The 19,904-nt window shown below is 42.6% G+C and overlaps 1 protein-coding gene across 2 annotated transcripts in view; it reads left to right on the top strand.

The window, feature by feature from the left end:
- Positions 1-2,359: 2,359 nt before the first annotated feature.
- Positions 2,360-19,904, top strand: part of STT3B (STT3 oligosaccharyltransferase complex catalytic subunit B) — a 53,946-nt gene continuing 36,401 nt past the window's right edge. Inside the window, exon 1 of one of the 2 annotated variants that reach the window (XM_068405283.1) lies at positions 2,360-2,806. In XM_068405283.1, the coding sequence (XP_068261384.1) occupies positions 2,526-2,806 (281 nt within the window). In that variant the 5' untranslated portion in view covers positions 2,360-2,525. Of the gene's footprint in view, positions 2,807-3,013; positions 3,110-19,904 lie in introns of those variants that run through there. The other variant, XM_068405282.1, reaches the window with a different exon arrangement.

The following is a 19,904-nucleotide window of genomic DNA, read 5'->3' as shown; positions in this document are numbered from 1 at the left end:
GTTGCAAGTTTCTAGTCACATTTGCTCTTTGTTCATGAGCCAATTAAAAAAAAAAAAATCCTTCACTTGAAATGCCAGTTGGTCAGCTCATTAAAAAAGCCTCACTGACAACACTAGAAAAGAGGCAAATGTCTACCTTAGTTTATCTTGAACATATTATAGGCCTATTTTAACAAGAATAAGAAAGAACGCAGTATTAAAAAGCAAACAATCAAAAACATAGCCTTTTAAAGCCAGATTCAGCAAAACTGAACCTCAAAATATTCTGGAAGTTTTTCTAAGCCTTATTCAAAAAGAGTATGTAAAATGAAGTCCTTTAGGAGCAACAGGATATCAAAGTGCTCATCTTTAAACTTCCACACCTTACAATACAGTAACTCTGCTTTCAAAGTCAGTGATCAAGTCACAGCTGTTGACTAATGCAAGGATTGAGGAAAAGTAGTTACATTCTCTACAAATTGTTAAACGGAGCTTTCCACTAAAAGAACAACTTAATAGAAAGGCTTCCACTTTGCTTACAAAGAAACATACTGGTTTCTTCCTCTGGCAAATAAAATAAAAACAGAGACAACAGCAAGGAGTAATTAGAATTATATTAGTCAGCTAAGGCCCAGTGTAGTCCCCACCAGTATTAGTGAAATTGAACGGCAAATCTTCAGGACCTCTGAAGAGCCATGTTTGTGTATCAAAGGGAATGTCTGGAGATCAGACAACAAAACCCAAGCTATTTAATTTCAAAAATACAGCCCTACATAAAAGTCACAACATGAGTTGTTGGTGTAAACAGTGCAAAGAACCACCCATTTTTTATTTCGCGTGTGCTTAGTATCATATTTCTAAAAGCAGGCCGTCTCCTACCCATCTCAGAGTAGAATGAAGGTCAGCAGGACCATTCAAAAGGCGTGACTGCAAAACTTCACTAGCTTTCACTTTTCTTTACATTCTTGTTGTAACTGCAAGTTTCACAAAACAGCTGAGGAAGTTACAAGACACCCAAACAGCATTTCATTATGAAAACTCCTAAAACAGAAGTCACTTAAAAAAAAACAAAAGCCAAGGTTTCCGTTTGCCGTCTCTGCACCAGGCTGGAACTGCTCCCAGCAGGGGCAGGTGGGCCCAGACACCCTGCAGGTGACTGCAGCGGGAGGAGGGCAGCAAGCTCTGCCAGAGCTCGGCCAGGCCTAGCCTCCAGCTACTCCTCCTGGCTGCCTCAGCGTCAAGCTCTGCCACAGCGCCGTCTGCAGCCAACGCGATTTCCACCGGGGTAATTGAACGTTTGAAACAAACAGATCAAAGCTACGCGAGCCCCGAGGAGGCACAGCATCGAGGAGGGCGTTCGTACCACGTAAGGCAAAAAAAGCAGGCTCCAGGGCTGAGAGGCGGGTGAGCAGCGCTTAACACCACCTCAGGGGAGGGACGTGAGCCCCCAGGGCTCCCTGGGGACGGCTGGCGCCGTTGCTGCCACACACACACAGAGCCCGCCGCGAAAGGCGCCACAAGGCCCCCCTGAGGGGGGCAACGGGCGTTGGAGCAGACCCTAGCGCGCTCAGGGGCTGGGACACGCCCCCACCCCACGGACTACGACTCCCGGCAGGCTCGGCTGGGCTCCGCGCCGCGGGAGCGCCCTCGCACAGAGCACGCCGGGAGCTGCGCCAGCCCACACGCACTGCAGCGCCCTGGCGCGGCGCCGAGGGCCGATGGGGGTTGATCACCGCGCCTGAGGGCGCCCACGTTACCCGCACGGCTCGCTCCGATTGGAGCAAACCGCCGCCAGTTACCGCTGCCCCTTTTTTATCCTCCCAATGGCTGGCGGTGAGCGCGATCTCCTCTACGCGCGGTGCCACGCCTTCACCCCCACCACTCCGATTGGCTGCCTGGGTTCGCCCCTCCTCTTTTAAATACCTGTCGCTCCGTGACAGGTCGTCATGGAGTTCCTGTGAGAAGGGCTACCGCGGGGATTGGTCCCTCCCCCCCGCCTCCTCCTCGAAGCCCCGCCCCTCCCCCGTAGCTCCTCCCCCGATGGAGGGCGGCAATGTCAAACCGCTCGTTCGCTCGGACCCGCTCCACGAGCCCTCGCGCCCGCCTGGGTCCTCGCGCGAGGGGCGGCCGCAACCCTTTGGCGCCGGCCGCGCGCCTGCGGCTCCCCCGCTCTGCCCTCAGCCTGCGCGCGCGCGCGGCGGCCGCCGGCCCCTCCCCCCGCCTCGAGCCCGGCCCTCGGCTTCTGGGCTCCTCCCCCCTCTCCGTCACTGGCCCCGCCCCCGGGCTCCCGCGCCGCACCGGCCCGCCCGCCCCGCGCCGCACTGGGATGGTGACGGCGGCGGCGGGAGGCAGAGCCCGGCTGAGCGAGGAGGCGGCGGCGGCGGGGAGTCAGTGAGGGACCGCGGAGGGAGCGGGCGGGCTCCGCCCCTGCCCTGCCGAGCCTCCCTCCCCCTGCCCTTCCTCCCGCTCCCTCCCCCACCCCTCCTCCTCCCCCTCCTGCCCGCACGCGCCAGGCGGAGAGGCTGCGAGGGAGCCCCGGGTACAACATGGCGGAGCACTCGGCCCCCGACAACAAGCACAAACCCGCCGCCAACTCCGTGGCGCTGCTCAACAGCCGCGCCGGGGCGGGCGGCGGTGGCGCGGCGGCGGCGGCTGCCGGCGGCCCCCCGGCGGGCGGAGGCGGCCTGTCGGGGGGCCTGTCGCAGCCGGCGGGCTGGCAGTCGCTCCTTTCCTTCACCATCCTCTTTCTGGCCTGGCTGGCCGGCTTCAGCTCCCGGCTCTTCGCCGTCATCCGCTTCGAGAGCATCATCCACGAGTTCGACCCCTGGTGAGTCCCCGCTGCTGCCGGACGGGACGGGACGGGGAGGCGGGAAAGCCGCCCCCTCACGGGGCGCGCCTCAGGCGGGCGCCGCGCCGTGAGCCCCGGCGGTAGAGGGGGGGGGGGGGGCGCCCCGCAGGCTTCCCCTGCCGCGGCCGCGGGGACGGCGGGGGCCCCCCGCCGCCTGCCCTCTGCTCCGCCACTTCGCGAACTTGCGCCTTGCCTGTTCCCCCGACCGCCGGGCGGAGGGAGGCGAGAGCTGCGGCCGCTCTGGGAGGGAGGAGGCAGTGCGGACGGGACACGCTATGGCAGGTCGGAGGGAGCCCGAGGGGTCGCGGTGCGCGGGGACAGGCGTGAGGGGCCGCCGCGGGGCCGGGGCCGGCGGGCGGGGGAAGGGAAGCGCCGGGAGCGAGCGGCGGTGCCGGGCGCTTTGGTGTCCCCCCAGGGCGGGAGGGAGCGCGGTGGCAGGGACCTCGGGGACGGAGAGGCGGCTATTTCGGCTCGAGTTGTACGGGCTGGACGCGGCGGAGTTGGGGCAGGACTCCGCCGCGCTGCCGAGGGACACGGGGAAAGTTGTGGCGCTTGGCAGGGAGGCGGGTGCCAGGCAGGAATCGGAGGCTCCCGCGACCGCCGTCGTAACGAAACAGTCGTACCGAAGGTGACCGACATCTGGCCGGTCCTTGTGTCCTGGCGTTGGTCTCCACATGTGCGGTGCGGCTTCTCGGAGTGGTCTTTCCTAAAGCCCTTGTCGGCCGGGGAGGGAGGAGGGTGAGGAATGCACTGCAGGAAGTAATCTTCATAAAAGTGACTTGAGGGATTACGGCGAAACGGGTGACATTGATTTACTGCCAGGTGTTTCAAAGCTGCGTTTCTGAGCCCAAGGACTTGCTGTTTCCTATGCGTCTTGATTTTTTCTAAAGATTGCTTTCCCTCATGTAGAAGCTGTCTGTTCTTTTTCCTGTTGGAGGGGACTGAAACCATTTTATGTGTAAGATCAAGAAATGCTGCACTTGTTCGAAGCAGCAAGGCAAAGTGAAAGATGACCGGACTTGTGGGGCAGGTTTTTTTAATGCAAGAACGTGACAATGGATTTTTTATATTAGTGGCTACTTCATCCCAGGAGTCTGTGGGGTTTTTTTTTGGAGCTTTAAGTAGGGTAAGAGGCAGATGACTTTAGAATAATGAATTCTCTGTTTTTAATTTAAAATGTTATGTCTCGAGTCTTATTGTTAATTGCATGAAGGAAGGAGATGCTTCGTTTTGAAATGCACGGTAGATACTTTGTGTTAAACTTAATCTAAAATTGTTACTGAAACTGTACTTATGTGCAAAGCCTGCACTCCACTTTGATAGTTTCAAAAGCACAACTTCCTCTTTTCTGGTTGGTTTTTCTCCCCTTGCTCCCCCCGCCCCAAATGTAATCCATTCACAAATCATGGCTCAGAATAGTGCATAGAGAACAAGGAATTGCTTTGTTTTTAAATGCTGTTTGAAGTAATACACGCTTTGTGATGTGAAAGCCAAATATCTCAAATATATCTTCAAAACATCAAGTAATTGCCCGTAATTTAAATGTTCTTCTGCAAACACAAATGAATGGAAGGAATGCAGACTTTCATTTAATAAAGCTAACAATGTGAGGAGCACAGTTAAACACATCTGTAATGAGGCTATGAACCCAGGGTTGTATCCTATGCAGTAGTTCTCAGGTTCTTCTAATTAAATTTAAGCAAAAAGGCTTTTCTTTCTGTCATGGAGGAAACTTTTTTATTAAGCATACAACCTACGTTTTTTTACAAGTTTATCTGATTTTTATAATCAAGGCTCATCCTGGTTGGATAAATGGAAAAATTAAAGTGCTGGGTTGCATAACTTCTGTTATTAAGCCTTGAAGGACATTAAAAAAGGTGCTATGGGAGTTAAGTTCATAGCCGTGATACGGCTGTAACGATAAACTTCTGGTTTAAGCAATGTGTAAGTCAATGCAAAGTCATCTGAAGGCATTGCTACCTGTGCTACTGTATGTACCTTTGCTAATTAGAGGATAGATGAAGTTGACAAAACTCATTGCTTTTAATGCAGGTCTGTGAGAAGCAGTTGAAATGTCAAGAATCATGCCAGTGTCATGTTGCTGCATGCCAGAAATTGTAGAGGCAAAGGCACTTAATTACTAGGAAAGAGAACCTAAAACGGTAGAAACTAAGGAAAAACAAAGGGCTTTCTCTATTGCAGCAGCAACATTGGTGGAAGGGGTTTAAAATGATGTTGCTTCTAAATACTGTTGATTAACTAGGTAGGAATGGTTTTTCACAGTTGGAAGGGTCTTACAAGTCTGAATCTAATGTGGGAAAGGAGCTTATGAAAAGAGATTAGAAGCAATGCTCTATTTTTTTTTTATAACCACTTCTTTAGCAGCTTGTCCAGGTAAACTGGATGGGGTTTTTTTTTTCACGACAGTGACCATAGCCTTTGTCGAACAGTTCCATAGTTTTCTCCATTCCTTTGTCTTTTTCTGTCAAGCTTGCATAGGATATCTTGCAATGTGTTGATATGTCACCTATTCTCGAGTATTCATTTTGTGATCAAGAGAGGAAGCTGAGGTATATTTGATAAAATGAGGAGCATTAGGCAAATCTATTATTCTTTTGAATGTAAAAATATTATTCCCTCTGAGGTGCAGAAAGCTTTCTCATTTACTTAGGAATCCAGTTTTCTGGTATGGACATAGGAAATGTAGGAGGTGTGGGGTGTGAAGAAAGGGAGATTTGCCTTGGGTTTTCTGCATATTAATTGAATCAAATACTACTGTTTTCTAACATCCCCTTTAAGCTGCATTTCTGACAGTAAATTTAGGTTTTGATTTGGGGGTGGGAGGTTTGCTTGTTTTGTAAAAATTATCCTCTCAGACTTACTGCAGTTGGCATTTCTTCCAGAAATGACCCAAATGTAGCACAATAGGCCAAGGCAGTAGAAAGAGGACAGCTTTTGCTTTGTAACACAATGCCTGTGTGAGGAAAAAACAAACTGGTATTTTGAGGTCACCATACTGTCACTTAAAAAACTTGTAACCTCATTATCATTACTAGGATTACTGGGTTTTTTCCACACTGAATATCTCTTTCGTGTAGTATTGACACTTTATTTTGATTTGTTTCACGTCTTGTTTACTTTCCATACTTGAGCTGGTCCAGAGACTTTGAAAAATGCGTGTAATTTTTGGCAGCTTCTAGGTCAGGTGAGCCGATACATGAAGTCAGTCTGCATTGATTTTAAGCTGTGCTATTGACAGGCTTCCAGCATTTAACTTCAGGATTTCATTATCAGGCCAAGAACTTGAAATATGGACAGCGATGGTACATTAGGACGGCCAGATTCATGTCTGAAATTTGGTTCATCTGTTGGCTGGTTTGGCAGCTGGGTGGACCAAGAGCATAATTTCTGTGCTACACACACACAAGTGCACAGTGAAAGCACAACAGCGTGTTTAACTCAGTTGTTAAGCGAGGTCGTTCTGTCAGATGTTACCTTGAATGTAAGCATGGCTGCTGAACCAAGGCAACCAAAATTATGGAGTACTTGAACAGGGACTACTTTCTATGCACTGGTTTGTCTAAAGTACAGCTCCAGCATGCCCGCATGCTATTTCATTTGGCTTTTCGTATCATATATATATATATACACATAATAATTTATATGTGTGTATATATATGTATATATATAAGGTAGATATAGATATATCTAGCAAGACTGTTGCATCCTGATACTGCTGCTAACTAAAACAGTAACAACCTTTGGTCCATCAGTAGTCTTCAGGGAGTGCTATCAAATAGTAGCATTCATTCTGTTTGCAGTTCTTACAGTTCTCACACGTGTGACTTAATGGTATCTGAATCATTAATCATATCCCATGACATTAGATTAAACTTTCATCTTTCCCTGAGAATTTTAACAGCTTGCTTAACACCAGTTACCTTAGGAGTGAAAGCTGGCTTAAGCTGGAATGCAGAAGCTCGTGTGTCTGAGCATGAGACCCTCTCCGTACCAGTTTGCACGTGCAGGATGGAGCACCAGTGCGATCTTTGTCTGTTACATTTGCCTACCCACTCCTGCCAGGAATGGTGTGTCCTACTGTCCTGCCAGTTCATGGTACTGAACAGCACTACCACAGTCTCATATACATCTTTGCCTCTTCCAAACCGACACCATTGATCGCTCAAACCACCAGCTTTTTAACTGTCATCGGGGTGACCGTTGTTTATCACACCTCACTGAGGTAATGTAATTGTGCTAGTGGGAAGTATGGTTTATATATATGATAGCAATCCACTTTCTCATCACTGATACCATCATCTGCCATTAGCAGACATTGGTATATGGGGATGAACTGGTGAAAATAAACATCAGGTTGGTGTCATTGCTTTTTTTTCATAGGCAGACAGGTTAAAGGAAGTTAGGATTTTATCTTGGGCATAGCTGAAAAGACAGGTTTTGCTAGGCTCAAATCATGTTTGCTAGATGGACTCTTGAGCTGTTATAAACTTTTTTCATTAATGAAAATGTAAATTAACACATATAAATATGATATGAAAGTTTCGTTAAAATACAAAGTGTGACTCAGGAGAACATTGGAAGTGGTGTATGGGATTGATCGAACACTGGAGGTTGTCTAAATGTATTGATTTCGTTGGGAGAGAGTAAGGTTGTGGGTTTGTGTTGTAGTTAGCTGATCCAATGGTTGCCTTTTGGAGTAGGAGTTCTCTGTCACCCGCTGTGCAGTCCTGCTTTTTTCTTTGTGCTTGCTCTAAAGCAGTCATGGTGAGTTGATTCAATGAGGTAAATTGTCAAAATACTGTAACATTTTAGTTCCCTGAGCCTGCCCACCATCAGTTTTTATATTGGAGTTTAGCTTCTTATTTTTGAGGAAGAATATGAATGCTGGGAGGGAGTGTAAATAGCAACAGATTTTAGAGGGTAAACTGGGATTGAGTGATAGGGTGGAGACGTGTATACATATACAAACAGAGCATGTTAAGACACTTGAGCAACAGGAGTGACAAAAGAAGGGTTATGTAGCAGTGAACGAGAGTACTTTAAGCTGATGTTCGTAAGGTGGAAAAAAATTCATGTAAAGAGGATGATAGTGCTGATAATCTCAATTAACAATGCTCAATCTATAGACTATGGTCAGATGTGGCCCTCACAGATAGTTAATCCGGCCATTGCTTACCTGCTAGTGACTCTTCTTGCTGGGCAAACAGACAGCAGATTGCATAGTAAGTGTGTTCTTCTTGAGGGGTGGTAGCCACTGTCATCTCCAAACTGCTATCTTTCTAGAGGCTTTCAACCCATCACGTAATCTTGTTGAAGGCAAGTACATGAATGTGGATCTGTTCAGGAAACATTCTGAAGGATTCAGAAGGATTCTCTTCCCAAACATTTCCTTTTGCTCATAATCTTCGACAACTTCCAGACCTTGGGAAAGCATTTGATTCCAACCCAGTTTGAATATAATCACTTTGGATTGATTCTGAGATGTTGCAAATGTCATGAGATTCATATTAAAAATACAGTATCTTCATTCACAGGCTTCTTGATTCTATGAAATGAGAAATATTCTATTTCTAATTTTATAGGAATATATTTTAAAAGATTGCATACTTACTGTTAATGAGCAGTTGGATTAAGTATTTTGTGACTTTTTTTCTAAATGTAAAATACAGACACACTACATTTGAATGATGAAAGTTGTTTATGCTCTAGTAATACTAATAGTTTTAGTAAGATATCAGGTAGCCAGGTAGCTCAAACTCATTTCTGCCATTTTATTATAGTAGGAAAAATATTCTTGTATAGTCTCCAAATTTGATTTAGCGGGGCCTATGTGTTCATGAAGGGCAAGTTTAGAGATTTCTATGTTCTTGGATAATAGCCTTACAGGTATCTTCCCCTCCCCACTTTTTAATGAGGAAGATCCAGATCAGGCATCTTTTTTGACCACTTCTGTTGCAATATGACATGTGTTGAGAAACTCTTAGCACACGTCAGTCTCTGGCTTTTGGGGCTTTCTAGATTATAAGATAGTAAGTCCTATAATTCCAGGGACTTGAACAGCCTTTCCTTGTTTAGGTACTTGGAGGGTGCTGTTTTGAAGCTAAGTAAACTTTTCTAGAAGGTTGATATGGTGTTAACAGTCAAGAAGATGTGCAGTTGACTGTACTGAACTTCTCTACTGCTTAGGAAATTGCAGAAATAGGTAAACATTAGAAATTTAATGGAAGGAGGACAATCTGGAAAAAGACCATTGGCCAGAGTTGAAGGCATAGCAGAGACTATGCCTCGTGAGTGGGGAGACCTCAGGCCAGATTTGATCAGTTAGACTGATGCAGCTGAAAAGTGGTTCACCATGTGGCCTCATAAAATAACATTCATGTAAGAATCAAAGCTCTGCTCCATCTCTGCTATTGTTTTCTACAGTCTTTACTTAGCAGGTAGTATTTCTTTCCTCACTTGCACAACTTTTAATTGGGGTGAAAACCTCAGACTTCGTGTGGGTGCAGTAACGGGGCTATGCATGAGATGGTAGGAGGGGCAGTGTTCATAAAACATGTGCAGAGTGTGGCTGAGTACAGAGACTATCCCTACAGTGTTCTTTTGGAAAACATAGGGGGTGAGACAGGATGTTGGCTAAGTGTTGACCCGTTTATTGATTTGTGGATAGCAGAATGGGACTTTAAAAGGAAAATGTATGTGAATGTTTTATGTAGCCTGGGTCAGACTGAACCAGCAAGTTTAGCTTTTAATGCCATGATTTTTTTTTTACATGGTCTTCAGCAAATACTCACAAACACTTGACTAGCTAAAGCAAATGCTATGATGAAAATCCTTGAATGAACTTTTCTTGGCAGATATCCTATTATTTGAGCAGCTTAATATGTTCTGTTTTTTAAACAGAAAATTGATTTGATTACATACGGGTAGGGTGGTTTATAAAGGTTACCTTTTGCTTCTTATCATAATTCTCCCTATAATAGTCTCTGATTTTGGCAGCCTGTAATCCTAATACTCATGTTTTTAAATCTGGCTCATGTTCAACTGGTGGGGGAAGGGGAGAATAAAAATTTTGGACAGTAAAGCTAGCCGGAAAATTCAAAATCCTATAGTTACTAATAGTTTTTACATGGGTTGGGGGTAGTCTGGGTTTAGGGAGGTGCCTTTGCTGTTCCACAAGGATCTCTTCTGGTTCAGTCAGGTTATTTCCCATTTAATGTCTATGTGCTTGTGCTGCAGACTTTCCTCCTTAATTTTTGAAAATTCCATTCTTGCAAGCCCTTTGAGGTACATTTGTACGGACATTTAGGGCTAATCCTGAGGGCTTCTTTCTACTTAGCAGAGCCATTAAAGCTGCTGATTTCGGAGTCTATGGAGCCTGCACCCTGTAGCAGGGCATGTGCAGATGTTTTTATTATTATTACTAACTCCTTTAGCAAAAAGTCTTCTAAGCATCAGTCTTACCACTTGCATGGAGAACTAAGTGAACTTAGGACAAGTATTAGGACAGGTATTGCTATAGTCTTTCTGTGCTTTATGTCTGCAATTAATTTCATAGTATGTCCAACAGATGCACATCATTTCTGGCTCTGTAGCTGAGCAGAGCTTGTGATCTTTATCTGAGCTGTTGCTGGGAATCAAGCTGAGGTGTTTTTAATGTGGGTAGCCAGTAGGTCTGGGCTTGAGAGGTACCATGAAATGGACCCTAATGCTGCACCACACCTCGCATAAGTTGAAGCAGCCCAAGGAGTGAATTTAAGGACATGGATACAAACAAAATAGATCAGCTTCTGTATTTCTTGACTTACTGCTGCTTTCCCAGGGTGAAAGCTCCTTTGGCATATGGAGAATTAAATGCTTCCTATACTTCAAAAGTTCTTGCTATTAAGTGAGGCAATATTCTTGTGCTTTAGAGAGAGAAATGGTCTATTTTAAACAAGGAATAACTGAGTGTTTGTCCGTGAGTGCTTGTAAGAGCAGGAAACAGCATTTAAAATGTCTGTCTGCTATGGGAGACCTAAGTCCGGTACCATACGCTACTTTTTAAAGAGCCCATCTAATATAAGTGACTGGAGTATGTGGACTGTAATGATTATTACTTTTGGGTGTTACAATGCTTATCTCATCATTTTCTATGGCAATTGATTTATGTGGGTTATGTTAATTTGTTAGTTAAAGAGCGTGTTGGAGTTCTGTTCAGCTGATAATCCGCGAAGCCAGAATTGCAAAACACCTTTTCAAAAATTCCCTCACTTGAAACAAACAAAAAAAACCCTTGGGAAACTACATTGCAACTGAGGACGTGAGTTTAGTTTGATTATTGATTTTTGGTGGTGTTCTTAATGGGATTGCTGTTATCTTCTAGACTGTTTTACACAGTATTCTTTATATTTATTTAAAGAGAGTGGCTCAATATATGCACAGGCACCATCTTATCCTGTTTGTTGAATTGTAAATGGATTTTGCATAAGAGAAAAATAGCATGTAATTATGTAATTTTAAACTGTTCTAGCACACGTGGCTGGGTAGCCTACATTTTGTGAGTTCTTTGCTTTATTTTTTTCATTCTCTGTATTCATTTTTTGCTGTTGTTATACTGTAAATGGTAGCCAACTTAACTCCAAGGAGTGTGATTTTTATTTATTTTTATTCCCATCTTCCCAATAGATGGATATTTTAAGGAAACTTAGGTATGGAAAGCACCTGTTCGAGGATGCAGCTGACTGGGAAGACCACATGTTGAACAGAATACTTGTGTGCCAGTGGATTTGAAAATACAGCAATGCATTTTCTTGATGCAGAAGCAAAACATAACAAAACAAGTCTACTTGTACTGAATGCTTTTCTTTATGTTTATCCAGCTTTTTTTTTTTCTGTAGTCTATTGCATATGTTGAATGTGCTTCCTCACTATACTGAACTTATCCCAAGCATGATTTGGAAGTTCAGTTAAATAACTTAGAATTTAATAAATATTGTTTGGAATGTATATCTTGAAAAAGGCAGTTTCACCTTCATGGTGAAAATATTTGAAGTTTATAATTTGGGTATTAAAGGCCTTTAAAATGCCTTTAATTCTTTCTCTGGCAATAGATAAAGTGCCTTAAAGTCGCAATTCTTCTAGTTTAGAAAGTCAGCGAAACACAATTGGAGCTTTGGCATTATTATATTGATGTTAACAACGGAAGTAAATGGGCGTCTCTTTGGCTCGCTTTACTGTAGAACAAGAGTAATGAAAGCCAATGCAGTGTTTGAGTTTTCCAAGAAGTTGTGTAATGCTACTGTGTTTTGACTGTTTTGCCTTATACAGGTGACTGGAATGATTTATCTAATGTCAAATGTCTCAAGTAATACCTGAAAAACTGTTGCATATGTCTCACAATTAATTTTACTCTGTAACAGTTTTAATCTTTCATTTGCCAAATAGAAAATGGATTTTGACACTGGAGAGACTACCTTAAACATTTGCAACAGTATCTTAATTTGTGATGTCTCAGGTCAGCTAGTAATGACAAATGTAATTTTTCTCCTGTGGCTAAACATGTTCAGGAGCCAAGGAATTTTTAGTGCTTTAATTTTGTAATCGACCGCTACTTCAGCAACGCTCCCCCCACCCTCCCACAGTAAAGCCCAATTTTTGCCTGGGAGAAGACTGGATATGTTTTGTGTCAAATATGTCATGCTTGTAATTGCTTCATCACTGAATTTTATTTTCTAGGTTTTGCTTTAGTTAGTCAGCTTCAGGGTCCCTTTTTTTCCTTGTGCTTCCATCATACTCTAGTTTCAACACAACATTCTTACCTGTGCACATCATGGTTTTGCTTTGTAATAGTATGTTTCATACAGTGCCATTTGCTGTCTTTTTTCAGGGCTATCTTCAAGAAGAAAAAGCCACACAACACCTTTAAATGTTAGTTGAATGGTACTTTTACCTGGAAAGTTAAGCAGTGTGTCTGCTATCTCAGTATCTAATATGCTGTGCTGGAGTACCTGTGGATATCATTTATGCATTGGAAACCACGTGGAAGATGATTCCAAAGGTTCCTTCGAGAACCTCCAGAAAGCTGCTGTGGCTGATAAGACAGTGGTTCAGAGTCTTTTAAGTAAAGCCTGACTCTGAATATCTACCTGTGACATATCTGCAATATGACAAGGTGCTGCTAAGCTTGTCTTCATGAGTATTAATTGGCCTTATTTGCATTTAATCAAGTGGAACAGTTCGAATTTTTCATCATTTGTTGGACATTTCCTGGGATAGTTTTCTGCTGTGTTAACAAGTTAGGGCAACTAGCAAACATCTGATAAGCGCAGGTGTCAGAATCTGCAGCTGGGTCCAGGGAGAGGGAAACTCCCCTTTTACAGTGGCAGTGAACTGCTATATTGGCACATCTCGTACCCTGATCCGATCTCAAGTATCCACGAGTTCTCTGACCAACAGGCCATGGGTTATTGAGGGGTGAACATATCAACAGTTTCTGCTAAGAGCTTCTGCTGTGCTGTAACTGTTTAAAAGTTCTGCCAGAAATAAGATTGTCATTGCTTAAATATTATATGGGATGTTGGGGATCCAGAGCCGAATCCCTTTTCTGAGTTGGAAAGGCGTTTGTGGAGAGTTGAGAGGGCATACATACAATCTGGTGGGGACTGAAGCGTGAAAGGTCCTGGAACAGGCCAATTTAATTCATGTCTGGAGAGCAAGGAGAGAGGAGATTTAGGATTATGTGACCTAAGAACTATCCCTTGAGAACTTCTGGTAGCTCCTTCCCAACAGCTCTCACGTATCGCCTGCAATACTCCTCTTTTCAGCCCCGCCTGAACTGCAACCGATCCTCTTGCTTTAGTATCCTTCTTTCCCCGTTCCTTTTCATGGGCAACCAGACGTTCATTTTACCTTACCCTATTTCATGTGGTAATGGGGGAGGAGGGGAAGGCATGGTATCTCAAGTCAGTACTTGCTATTTAATAAAATGGCATTAGAATTTAAACTCATCCCTTTTATTGTTCATTAATATAAGACAGAAGGCCTATAGCTACCAAACTGTATACTAATGCAGCCAGCTGGTCAGAGAGGTGATGTGTTTTGGAGGGGACATACTTCTGGACCTATGATAGACGAGGCAATGGTGGGTGTCGTCTATGAATACTTCTGTAATAGCACTTGTGGCAGAAAGGCATCACAGCTTCAACGCATATGTGTGTAATATTAAGCCTGGCTCATCTTAACAGTGTTCCCCCACTGCCACATTTTTATTGTACTTTCTTTTTTTTTAAAAGACCCTTTAAGGTCACTTCTAAACATGAATTGGATTTTACTAAAGTGACATAAGAACATAATAAAATAGTTTGACAGCTATAACATAGTAAGTCTAAGCAGTACTAGAAATTCCATCATGTAATGAGAAAACAAACGTGTAACTTTAATTTCCCACAGTACATGGCAGGAATTTAATATTAATTATAAATACTGTCTTAAATGCTGAGCACTGTAGTCACTGCAGCACACTTAATCTGTAGTGTTTCTGTGAGGATATCTAATAAAAAGCAAATAATGTTTTGTTATTACACGGTTGTGTTTCTTGTGCATAGTCTTTAAAGAAACATTGGTAACCATTAAGTACAAGTCTAAATTCAGTGAAAACTTGCTTTTCTTTTTTATTTAGACTTATTTGAAACAGTATGAAAGATAGAAAATAAATTTAGTGGATAACTGATTTTAGATTCTGCTTGCCAAACTTATTTCAGAATAAATCAGACATTGAAAGTGGATCAAGTATGCAAAATATAGGTAGAAGGATAAACTCCAGTCTGTGTATTGTAGGGAAGGATGAAGACCACTTTGTCATCTACTTTCCTGGTCTTTGCTTATTTTATTGGTGACATCCTATTCCCACATGAGTTTCCTGCAGTGTCAGAATATGCAGTCACTCTGCAAACAGCTGGAAGTCCTTCTGCCCTCAGCTGGAGGCCACTGTCCCTTCTGTTGGACTGTATTAATAGATCATGTGAGTACTCCTAGTCTGCTTCAGAGCAAAGTCAGGTGAAATAGTTTAGATCATCTTTAGAGTGGTTTGCTTTTTAGCTGTGACTCAAGCTAATTCATCTGCTTTGGGCCCAGAAGCAGATTAGGAGTGCTTCTGCACTCCTTTTAACTGGCAAAGCTCAGTTGAAGGGTAACTGGCACGGTTAAATTTGGGTGTGTAATTCAGTACAAGGCATCGTGGAGTGGTGAATTCTCCCCCGCCCCTTCCCCTTTTGCACTTTAGGCTATATTCGTGCCTTTTTCTTTTCAGGCTAATTTGATTAAGGCATAATTAGATGTATCTCTAGGTTTCTGCAAAACATGGGCATACTGTTTGGTTTGTTCTGCAGGTAGCTGTATGTGCATATCTATATACGTACATACCAACAGTGGAAAATTGCCTGATCCCTGCTACATGCCTGACGAATGCAATATTTGTATCTATTTATGCCAGGTTACTGAAGGGTTAAGCAGAATTTGAGCAGACATATTTAAGTTAGATAAAATTAGGTCTTTAACCCGGCCTCAATCACTGGACAGAAATTGTTCAAGTTAGACTGTCTGGTTCTGCTCTGATGATGCTTTGTATTATCCACTCTGAAACATTATTTTTTTTTCAGCATTCATTGTAGTAAAAAGTCAGTAGGTCAATATTACAACAGATGGAGCTGAACAGGCGCACTATGAGAGGTCGAGCTTCTTGGACTAAACACGATCTACATACAAAAGGACAATTGAAAGAAAGCATAGTCAGAGAATTCAGGTAACTGAGAGCTAGCTGCAGAAGGAAGAATAGCAGGTGTGTGAAGAGATGTACTAAAGAGCACTTATTTAAGGAATATTGGATGAAACACTGTTATTTTAACTTGCTGAAATGACTTAGACTGCTGACATGCAACCCCAACCCTGTAAATTCTTTTAATTTCTGTGAGCTAACAAAAAAATATGTTGACACCTGTACAGAACAGAGTGGTTTGATATCTAATGTCCATTTCTGTCTGGACCTACTCTTTCTCATGTTACACAGAAGTTCAGGCAAGAGGCTGTTGGTTATTGAGGGGTGAACACAGTAGTTTCTGCTAAAGCTCTTCTATGGTGCTATAACTGTTTAAATGTTCTGCCAGAAATAAGATTGTCATTGCTGAAATATTAGATGGGATGTTGAGGATCTAGAGCCTTTCTAAGGGTCGTGTTTACTTTTTACCACGTCTTGTATTTTACAGGGTAGAAACGGTCTGCCGGGCCACCTTGCATTCAGACTGATGCCTTAAATTTCACTTAATGGGAAGTGATTGTGAAGTTGGTTCACCTGCATTTTGGTGTAGTAGTACTTCCATAGTTGCCACTGCATTGTAGCATACAGATGACTTTATTATGTAATAGAGATGATGATGACTGTGTCACATATTCCCAAATAGTTAAAATATAATTAAAGTACCCTCAATGAATAAGAAATATCCTTTATTTTACTCTATATTTCAGACTGTTGCAAAAAATAGTATTCTTTTCTGTGTGCATATTAGATCTTGCTATGGTATAGCAGGTAGTATGTTTGAGATCAGTTTAATAAGAGTCCACTGTAGTTGTTTAGGTGTTAGAAGTTGCTTTGTTGTATAGTAGAAGACCAAGAAAAAAGTGGTGTGGGAGCTAGCTGTCCACTGTTCCCAGTCACTTCTTGTGAAGCAGATGTGTTCAGCCCATTGATTTCTAGTATCACATTTCTCATGGAAAGAATATTTTGCTGCTTAAAATATGTTATTCAGCTAATTGCCTTTTGAATTCCTTTCTGGTGACCAGATCCTCATGTGCTGGTCTTTAACTTAGAAGGTCCTGAAGTTAAGCTGCCTCCATCATGTTAAAAACAAGTACACCATGAGTCTGTTTCATCTGGAAGAGACATCCTCCTTGAACATATCCTTGAGTTCAGTGCAAAGCCTTCAGAGTTGCAAGATGCAACTCTGATGCACTCAGAAAAAAACCAAACATAACACTGTAGGGCCTTTTGAGTTTGTGGTAGTTAATACTGTATTGGGCAGAGAAGTGATGCCTCTCAAGAAGCTGATGCTGTCAAAAGATATGGAACCAATATTGCCATCAGTATTGATGCCAGTCATAGTGTAGTATCTGCAGTGAAGTGTATGTCCAGTAGAGAAGAAAACAAGCATTCAGTTTTCCTCTGTAGGAATTCCAAATTATTCTGTTTGCATCTTACCATTGAAACCTCCTGGGAATTTTGACTGTCCCCATAAAAAATGGCATTATCACTTTCTTTTTAGGTCTAAAATGTCGTTAAATGTTATGAGACTTCACTGGCAAAATATGTCTCTTAGAGATCAAACTAACTCTTAATAATTTGCCTTGAGACGTGGAATAGTTCAAAAGCAAGACAGAAAAAAGTAATGAAAAACCTAATAGGCATCAGAGGAAGTGTCTGAAACTGTAAGCAGATAGATGCCCACCACAGTGATGGGAAGCATATTGTGGCTTCAGATGTGGTATATTGTGTGAAAAGTGTAAGCTGTGGTCGTGGAATACTTTAAAAAGCTTGAAACTCTTTAGTAAAAATACTGAAGATGCCCTGAGCTCTCTGAAGAAGTTAGAGTGACTCGGTGCTCCCTGTAGAATTTCAAATCATGAAGCTACTGGCAGCATGCAGTTCCTGATTTTAGCACTCGCTAAGCGTGACATCTTATTGCAGGCAGTGAAAATACCATGCCAAGTAGTGGCAGTAGGAATGCTGTAATCCTTCTTAAACACATTGGGGACATTCCGGTATTCTTAATGGTTATTCTATAACCATTCTGGTTTCTTCAGGATTTCCATTGAGCATGGTTGAATGTTGAACCTGAAAAAACAGGTGCCCTTCTGGTTGTGCCATCCAGCTTTTTTTTTTCTGCCTGGGCTTTCTACTGTTCTTCCTCATCAAGGATTATTCTGATGATATTACAAACAGGTGGAGTTACGTTGCTCAGCTGGATTGCAGGAATAGGAACTTCTTCCTTTGACTCAGAATTTCCATCTCTTCTGAAGTTAGGTGGCCACATCACTGCAGAACTTCCTGGCATTTTATCACTTCAGCATACTAACTATCCTTCTTATAACAAAGGAGTCTTCGCCACATTTTTCCGAGTGAGTGTGTTTGTTCAGAATTAGGAAATATGAAATCAAAAGCAGGATCATGACCAATTTTGAACCTGAGGATACTCAGAATGATAGTACTGCTGCCAATTCTCTGGTTGACTTCTGGTTGACAGTCAACTTGCAGGATGTGTATTTCTCTTTTCAATTGGCCCTACTTGCAACAAAAATCCTAAAGATCAATTGGGCCTCTCTAAAGGTAGGGTAGTCATGGGAGCTTTCACCAAATACTTTATATTAGTTGAGGCTTATCTTAGAATACAAAAAGTAATTACGTATCCACGTGTTTTGAGATAAAGTCATAAAGACAAAACCATCAAAAAATCCGTATTTAACCCCCTAAAAAACATCAGAATTAAGACAAATTAAACTCTGCATCAGCCAGAGCTTTTATTTTTTCTTTCTAGTGGACTTGACTTAATTATCATCTTTCAATCAACTGTATTAAGAACTGTGCAAACATGTTCCATATCCCTTGTGAAAGACTGGGTAGAGTTCATGTGTTCATGACTCCTGGGTGTTTGTTGTTCAGTGAGGTGCGGAAGCTCCAGTTGAGTGTGCAAAGGGATACCATCTTCTACATAAAACTGTGGTAGGTGTGCATCTAGAGGAATTCCAGAAAAAAAAGATTTGTGGACACATAAGTATTTGTTTATATACAAATATTCTAACGGGGGACAATTCATGCAGTGTATCTTTATGTTTGTATTAGATTTGAGACCTAATAAAAAATTCCTCTGACATCAGCTTAAGTTGAAAAGAAAGGAACATGAGATTTTTCTGAAATAAAATTGCCTGATTGCTCTTCCATTTTGCAGAGTTATGTCAGTTTTGGCTCAGGTGAACGGAGGACCACCCTCCGTCTTGCTGATTCTTACATGTGTAGAACTTGGTGTATGTTTTCTCCATTCTTACTGTGAGATCTGTAACACGTTGGTTTTGGGCAGTAGGAAGGGCTCTTTACCTGTCATAAGTACTTTTGCCTACAGGTATTGCTGGTGCAAAATTCTTATCTTGATTAGTTGAAACTGGCTTGAACGTCCATACATACTTTCCAAGGTTATAAACTCAACACAAGTAAGCATTTTCATGATGAGAAGTATTGCCGTAGTGCATTCAATTCATTATGTGATTGATGGGGTACTGAACTTCCATTTTAAAAACAATATGCAAAACTCATTGTGCTAATTGCTTATTTGTAGATACAGACTTCAGAGTAACGCTTTCAGGATGTTGTGCTTGTAATGTAAGATGTAGGCAAGCAGGTGTTTGAAAATTTAATGTGGAATACTATGTATATGTTTCTTCATTTCAGTGGAAGTTACTGTACTTTCTCATTAGATTTTCCATAAAAGTGTTGCACTGAATAAATCCTTCCTTTGGATGCAAAGAATATGTCGAATATGGAGTCAATCTGCAACTATCTTTTTCAAGAATCTAGACGTGCCATCTCTAATTAGATGCTGTATGGCAAAATTGATTCTGTAATCTACATTTGCATTAAGAACTGACTCCTAGAATTGCTCAGATAGCTTGTAATGTTCACAGTTAGTTTGTATCGTGTCATTTTTCCGAGTTTGCAGATGTGAAAATTTTGTGCATCTGCAGCTGAAGACTTTTAGAGCACAGAAGCCTTTATAATTGCAGGCTTAGAAAATTTTCAACAGATTCTGCTAGTAAGGAGATTACATATTCTCAGATGGCTATAAAATGCAAGATAAAAAGTCTAGATGATGGGGCAATAGTAGCATGAAATTGGTAGGGGTTTAGGCAGTCAACATGCCCACAAGAAGCAACACTGATCTTGCGCTCTGTTGTAATGGGAGGGTCAAATGAATTCCATCGCTGTCAGTGTAATTTGCCTTAAATGTTGTTAAGATCTGGATGAAGTAACTGCATTGCT

The sequence above is a fragment of the Nyctibius grandis genome, chromosome 7 (genome assembly GCF_013368605.1).
Source record: "Nyctibius grandis isolate bNycGra1 chromosome 7, bNycGra1.pri, whole genome shotgun sequence".
Lineage (NCBI taxonomy): Eukaryota > Metazoa > Chordata > Aves > Nyctibiiformes > Nyctibiidae > Nyctibius > Nyctibius grandis.
The sequence above is the reverse complement of the archived record's forward strand: the minus strand, read 5'-3'. Positions and strand labels throughout refer to the sequence as shown.